General features: G+C 42.8%; 1 protein-coding gene across 1 annotated transcript in view; it reads left to right on the top strand.

The window, feature by feature from the left end:
• Positions 1 to 8,016, top strand: part of QPCT (glutaminyl-peptide cyclotransferase) — a 28,848-nt gene that overhangs the window by 17,981 nt on the left and 2,851 nt on the right. Inside the window, exons 4-5 of the mRNA XM_077764261.1 lie at positions 4,785 to 4,961; positions 7,199 to 7,298. Of these exons, the coding sequence (XP_077620387.1) occupies positions 4,785 to 4,961; positions 7,199 to 7,298 (277 nt within the window). The remainder of the gene's footprint in view (positions 1 to 4,784; positions 4,962 to 7,198; positions 7,299 to 8,016) is intronic.

Raw genomic sequence — 8,016 nt, 5'->3', positions numbered from 1 at the left:
TTTTTGTGTCAATACCATACTGTCTTGATGATGACAGCTTTGTAGTAGAGGCTAAAGTCTGGGATGGTGATGCCTCCCATTTTGGTTTTCTTCTTCAATATTACTTTGGCTATTCGGGGTCTTTTGTGGTTCCATACAAATTTTAGGATAGTCTGTTCTAGTTTTGAGAAGAATGCTGGTGCAATTTTGATTGGGATTGCATTGAATATGTAGATTGCTTGGGTAGTAATGACATTTTAACGATATTTTATTCTTCCAATCAATGAGCATGGAATGTTTTTCCATTTCTTTGTGTCTTCTTCAATTTCCTTCATAAGTTTTCTATAGTTTTCATTATACAGATCTCTTATATCTTTGGCTAGGTTTATTCTTAGGTATTTTATGGTTTTTTGTGCAATTGTGAATGGGATTAGTTTCTTGATTTCTCTTTCTGTTGCTTCATTGTTGGTGTATGAAAATGAAACCAATTTCTGTATGTTGATTTTGTACCCTGCAACTTTGCTGAATTCATGGATCAGTTCTAGTAGGCTTCTGGTGGAGTCTGTCGGTTTTCAATGTAGAGCATCATGTCGTCTGAGAAAAGTGAGAGTTTGACTTCTTCTTTGCCAATTCTGATGCTTTTTATTTCCTTTTGTTGTCTGATGGCTGATGCTAGGACTTCCAGCACTATGTTAAACAACAGTGTTGAGAGTGGGCATCCCTGTCGTGTTCCTGATTTCAGGGGGAAAGCTCTCGGTTCTTCCCTGTTGAGGATGATGTTAGCTGAGGGCTTCTCATAGATGGCTTTTATGATGTTTAGGTGAGTTCCTTCTATCCCTACTTTCTCGAGGGTCTTTTTAAGAAAGGGATCTGTATTTTGTCAAATGCTTTTTTGTTTATTCATTTCTGAGAGACAGAGCATGAGCATGAGCAGGGGAGGGACAGAGAGAAAGAGACAGACGATCTGAAGCAGGCTCCAGGCTGTGAGCTGTTAGCACAGAACCTGATGCGGGGCTTGAACTCACAGACCATGAGATCATGACCTAAGCGTACAAAGTCAGACACTTAACCAACGGAGCCACCCAGGCACCCCCCACATTCTCTTAATTATTCTTTCTCATAGAAGTAACAGTGATGTGGGCAGTTAAAAAAAACCAGACCACTTTTGATGGAAATGTGAAGAGTATGAGATTCATTTTTCCCAGTTGTACTTTAACTAAATTTGTATTAAGGTGTTACTTGAAGCTCTTCAGCTGTCATGGGTTGGGTACGTGGGAGTGGAATGTGACCAGGGTGAGGATGGCAGAATAGACTGGTTTATTGTTCCAACTCCATGCACCCCTCCAGGAATAAGATGACAGTTACACATTCCCATCTTTTCCCTTTTCCCTTGTAACCCCACTGTAGCAGGTGGTGCGTTCTCATTCCTTGACGTTGGACTTGGCTATTTAACCTGTCCTGGCCAACAGGATGCTAGTAGATGTGATACAAGGAAATGCGCTTGTGCAGTTGGGCTTGCTCTCTGGTGCCCTTGCCGCCACCATAAGGGCACACCCTGGCTTGCCTGCCAGTCCCAGGGGGAGGGTAAGACACGTAGAGTGCATGAACTTCATGACTTTAGAACTCCTCCAACCAGCCTAGATTGATAGTCTTCCGGCTGACCTACCGACCTGAGAGTTCACATGAGTGCCGGATTAGGCCACTTGAGTCTGGGGTGGGTTTTTACACCCTCTTATTGTGGCAGTAGCTGATACGCCTTGGATGGGGACAGTCTGCAGATAATTCACCTACTGTGCTGACACTGGTAACTAGACACTTATCACATTACCACGAAGGACTGAAAGACCCTCACAGATCAGGCCACACAGATTTTCCTAGCTCCAAGGTGCTAGACTAAGTTACCAAAAGTGGAAGGCCACAGTTATTTTCCTACTAATCCTGCAAAGAAGCAAAAAGAGCAAAGTGCCTCACAAGACTCAGGATCACTGTCCACACGGTCTACTCCTGTCTTCATGATCAGATGCTAGGAGAACGGAAAGTGAGTTGTTACACTGGCCTCTGGAGTCACCCAGCTATTAAAATTTCAGGGAGCCATCTGAACCTTCAAGCCTATAGAATACGAAAACCACCTGCTTTTGCTGCCGCCCCAGCATGAGCGGGATGTCTGTGGTCCCTGGCAATCTGTTCTGCGCTGGTGTTTCGTTATTATGCTGTTTGGTTTGGAACTAGAATATTGGAACCAGTTGAGGCTCTTTAAACAACTGGAAGCTTAGCATGTCTCCACTGAAGTATGTACCTTACACCTTTGCCAGTGAGAAAATCTGTTTTATTACTTAGTAGTTATTAAACCCTGAATGTTGTACAGACAAACACATCCTGTACTTAATGTTGTCAGGAGTTATGGAGAAACTCAAAGTTCAGTAAGTTGTCCTCTTCTTGGGGTCTAATTAAGGGGCAATATGAAAACAATTGCAATGATTAGCATACAAAGATAACTTAGTTTTAAGAATGCAAAGACATTTTTTTCCACCTCAGGAAATCACCCTAAAACAATCAGGAAAATTCCATCTTTGGAGAAACTAGGGAACATGTGGTAATGGGAACCACAGTATGAAGACAGAAGGTCAGTGGAGAAATGGGAAATGACATACCCAAGTAGAGAGAAGTCACAGTCTTCAGAGCTAGGAGGAAATGGAAAAGCCAGTGGTCCCCTGACAAAATCCTGGATGGCTCGGGGATGATTGGAGGTGAGAGTGAGGCGGGGGGGCCGGGGAGGGGAGTGTTTGTAATTCTGCACAAGGGCCACTTGGATAGATAGGTTCCCACCCCATCTCTGGCAGATGGGTGAGTATCCCACCTGTAGCCTTGCAGGAGAGAACAGGATAATTTTTCTGGAGAAACTGAACCAGGAGGGTTCTGGATGTGGGGACACCAGATACAGAGGAGGGTAGGAATGAAGTCTCCCATAGAAGTCCAGGAGATTAGGTGAAAGTCTGTGCATTGAATAATGAGGTCCCCAGCCTTTCCTCGTTTTCAGCATGAGAAAGCCAGCAATGCAGCTTATACCCCTCAGAGAGGAAACTGGATGCTCCTTCTCTGGGGAATGTGAACAACCTCATGAAAAACACCCCAAATCCAGAGGTTCTCAGTGAAAAACACCAACTGGGCACCAGATTGCCCTGCAGCAAAGCCAACCAATCCGTGTCTCTAATCAGTGTTTTAGTACCTTATTCTCTGATCTGAATGAACACAATGAAAACCAGACATTTGAGGACAGCATGAAAGAAAAAGTAGAACAATATCAACTGAAAAATGAACTCAGAGAAAATAGAGGGTAAGGAGCAGGCGATAACTTAAAGGGACGCTATTTTAAATATCTTGGGAGATGTAAGAGGAGAAGTTATATCCGTAAGAGATTGGGGAGATGTCAGATTCAGTTCAGTCTGATGGCAGCAGGTTCCCCCAGTGCTGTACTGAGGTGGAGAGAGCAAATTGTTGTGTATCTTTCTCCAGCCAGGTTCAGCTGTGTTCGGGCACAGAGTAGGCAAAGAGCTGGCCTAGAGTTTACATTTTCACCATGTGAGTTTGGCCAAGGCAGAGAGAGGCCAGGGAGCTGAGCATGTATGTGAGGGAGTGGTTAGAATGATTGACTGGGGAATTTAAGGTGAATATGGAGGGAAGTGAGGACTCCATGGAGGTGAAGGAGTGCAAACAGGTGAAGGAGTCAGTAGATCAGGGATTTCAGTGGGACTGAAGGACCCACTCTGAGGGTTAAAGTACCAGAAGGACTAATATGAAAAGTGAGAGGGGACGGTGAAAGGTATAAAATCGATCAGAATCTTCCCAGCCCTTCTAAGTTCTGCTTGAATCCTGGCTCATAAAGTTTTTCTTGACACCCCAGGGAGCTGACCTCTCTTTCTATCCATTTCCCACAAAAGTTTTATGTTGCATGTGTGACCCTTGGCACATGGTGTCTTGCTCACACATTTGTTTTATCCTTTCTAACCCAACTGAAGTGTGGACTACTTCAAAAGAGAGGCTGGAATTACTATCTTTGTGTCTCTCTTGCATTCCTAAGGCACCTCCTTGAGCCTAGATTCAATGAAAACATCACAGACTCAAATAAGGTGGGAAGCAAGGATGATCAGAGTTGTTTCAGTTCTGTTCCCTGGGATGCACACTGACGAGGAGTTTAGCATTTAGGTCATTCCTGAAGGAGTGGCCCTGGTCTAACACCCACAGCAGGGAGGGGAGAGAAACGGGATTAGGCAGAGGCAGAAGTCAATCCATTGCAGGTTCAACAACAGGCTCAGCCAATCTTGGGGAGCTCTGGAGGTGGAGTGGCCCCATAGAGCTGCCAAGACCTGCTTAGATCACTCATTGGATATAGGACATCCCTATGGCTGCGGCAATCCCTAAAAGGACGAACAGCTGAAGACCTGCCGGACAGCTCTCTTGGTAGGCGGGGCAACATATCCTTCTAGAAGGGAACTGGGTGGATGTCACTGTGTCCGCCATGACAGTTTCATAGTTTCAAAGTTCCCTAAGGAGTAAGAAAAAAATATAAGACTTCTATTTTCAGAGGGAGTAAGAGAAAGTGAGACTTACACAGGTGAAGACTGTGGGAAGTGGGATGATTTTTGGAGGCGAAGTGGTACAAAATACATTTGGGGATACTCTCACCTGCTTTGGTATCTTCCTTTTCTTCCTGGCATATCTATCTTTTTGCCCAGTTAATAAGAACGCATGCTATTTTTTAAACCCTCACAGTATTTTTGCTATCTTTTTACTATTCTTTTTACCAGAATGTTTCAGACTCCAAGCCAGATCTTTCACTCCAGCTAATTTTCTTTGATGGGGAAGAGGCTTTTCTTCATTGGTCTCCTCGCGATTCTCTGTATGGATCTCGGCACTTAGCTCCCAAGATGGCATCGACTCCGCACCCGCCTGGAGCAAAAGACACCAACCAACTGCATGGCATGGTCAGTCCAGGGAATTTTCATGGTGCTGCAGCTGTGGGCTCTGAGTCAAAGGAAGCCAAACCTAAAGCCAATTAAAGACCTAAAAATGCCACGGCATTCTTGGAACAGAGTGTTTATTATAGAACATTCTTTGGCAGGCATTGGGCTTTTGAGGAATCCCAGAGCTAAAAAGAATGATTCTGGGTTAGAAGTTATGTTTGACTAAGCTTAATTAAAATGATGTAAAACAATTAGATTAAGGAAACATCCCAGGTTCACTTCAGTCCAATGGGAACACATTCCCTTGTTCTGTATAGAGATGGTGAGAGCAAACCCTTTCTTTGAGGCTTCTCTACAAGCCTGAGGAGGTATGGGTCTTGGGAACTGGAGGGGGAGTGAGACAAGGTATAGGGATGGGAGTGAAGAATTTCCTTGGTGGCCCCATGTGTTATAATGACTCCAAATGAAGATGGGACATTGTGTTGGATGTGTCTGTTTTGGTGTAATATTGTTGCGATGGGGATGGAAACATTTTTGATGCTGCCTTTAATACCCTGTTCTTATTATTAAGTAGTTAGTGCAGCACATGACCCCATTTTTATTCCATTTCTGGGCCCACACCCCATTCCCAGTCCCCCTCTCCACCTTTGAATTCTCTCCTTGCTCTGATTCTCTTCCCATATTTGACCTTCACTCAGTCTTACGTCCTCACTAACCCCAGTTGGGAACCTCAGGCTACTCTTGAGAATCCATGCTTCCCCGTGCTTTTGTCCATCCCTGCACTGTGAATTGAAAGCCTAATTCTAACTCCTTCCACTCATCCCTGTCCTTTTCCATATCACTGACCTTTGACCTGTGAGTCCAACTGGCCACGTTAAGTGTCCTCTGTGGCTCTAACACATCATGTTGGCATTCTCTCCATCCTGTTGTCTGTTGGCAACTTATAATATGGTCAGGAGAATATGGTTGGTACTTCATTCAGTCCTTTAGACCAAGTGGCCAGAAAGGGTTCAGAGGAGGAGGTGAGAGACCTGGTTGATCAGTAGGAGGAACAAAGTTATTTATTTATGAGTCCAAATATATGAATCCATAGTGATGGTTTCTACCGTTTTTTTTCCCCAGGGAGAGCACTATTAGCACCTTGTCCTACCTTGTAAATATGCTCTTATTTCAAACAAACCTATTTTTCCCCCAATGAATATATTTAATCAGTATTCATAAGTTAATAGATCTTATGTCTTTAGAATCATGAACTCTGCAAATATTTATCTACTATGTGTCAGGATCTATGCTACGCATCTACCCACATGTTATCTCATTTACATAAATCAGGAGTTATATTTTTATTTATTTTTATTTTTTAATGTTTTTTAAAATTTACTTCTAAGAGAGACACAGACAGACAGACAGACAGCGTGAGCAGGGGAGAGTCAGGGAGAGAGGGAGACACAGAATCTGAAACAGCCTCCAGGCTCTGAGCTGGCTGTCAGCACAGAGCCCGATGTGGGGCTTGAACCCATGAGCTGTGAGATCATGACCTGAGCCGAAGTCAGACGCTTAACCGACTGAGCCACTCAGGCGCCCTGATAAATCAGGAGTTCTTAATGTGGGGAGTAGTCTTCAGGGAGTCCTCAAGCCTGCTGACATTTTATGGATCAAATGAGAAACACAGGATCGATGATGGAGGCTTATCATCAGAAGGTGCCTTTAAAGACCAGCAGGTTGGACCTTCTGGTTTGATGGAAAAGGAAATGGAGACCCAGAGACAGAAGGTCACAGAGCTCACAGTCAAGAAATTTTTCCTATATGCTGCTTTGAGGAATAAATAGTTACTACCCAAGGGCTTTCCTATAGGCAGCTGTATCATTACACACTAAGGATATAAGGACTAATTAGAATGGAATAGATGATCAAACAGGCTTGGAATCCCACTTGAAAATAAAGATAACTATTCTTTTTAATCTATAAAATGTTATCTATATGTTCTCTTTCTATTTTATCCTTAACGATATCCTTCTGGGGTGACAGACACAATCTACATTTTGCCATTTGTCCATGTCACATAAGCAACATTGTTTTTTGGAAAGTTCTTCAAAATAATTAGCTTACAATGTTATTAAACCTTTTGTTCATTTATACAGCTCTCTAGGTTATTCTCAAGCGGTAAAGGGCAGTTAGTTTTGACTGTTTCCCCCCCATGGTGAATCTGAGCTGTGGTTTGGTGACAATGATTAAACAATGTTTCTTCTCTCCCTTAGGATTTATTGGTCTTATTGGATTTAATTGGAGCTCCCAACCCAACATTTCCTAATTTTTTCCCAAACTCCGCCAGATGGTTTGATAGACTTGAAGCAATTGGTAAGCACCACGGTCACTAAAAGTCAACTTAGTTCCTTCCTATACACCAACACTACATTTTAAAATTCAAAAGCTGTGATTTAGATATGTGATTGGAATATATAATGTACTTTGCTGGCTCATTTCTTGCTTTGTTGATTATTAGTTTATTGTTCCTATTTGTCTTTTTTTTTAGTAGGCTCACCTTATTTCCCTGCATGAGACTGCATTTGGAAATGGAAACATACGATGCTACATTCATTTACTATTCCCACATTTCTAGCAATGGTTTGAAAATATTTCCCAGGGTCCTGCTTGCATCATATGGAATGCATGTCTAGGGGAAACTACACTCTGCAAAGTGTGCTGGCTAATGATGAATGTCATGCCTTTATGATACCAAAAAAAAAAGCTTTAATTTTTCTTTATTTTTTTTATCTCTGTCTTTGTCTATCTTCCATTTCCTGCCTTATTCAGACATGATTTTCCTTTCAGTATAGAACAATCTCTATTTTCTAATGAAGTAAGAGATCGGGAGGCAAGAGAAAGCCAAGATCCTTCAAAAGTCATTTTAGAGGCAGTTTAGTGTCAATTAAATGAGAGTAGACTAGTCTAGACCAGGTCAAGCCAGGCCAGGCAAAGAAACAAAATCTCTATAGCTCATAGAGGTGTGGGGCTTGAGGAAAGAAAAGGGGAATGACTCCTTCCCTTCACTATTCCTTTCTTCTCCATAATACAC

Source organism: Crocuta crocuta, unplaced genomic scaffold (assembly GCF_008692635.1).
Source record: "Crocuta crocuta isolate KB4526 unplaced genomic scaffold, BGI_CrCroc_1.0 scaffold164, whole genome shotgun sequence".
Taxonomy (NCBI): domain Eukaryota; kingdom Metazoa; phylum Chordata; class Mammalia; order Carnivora; family Hyaenidae; genus Crocuta; species Crocuta crocuta.
This window is presented reverse-complemented; position numbering and strand designations above follow the sequence as displayed.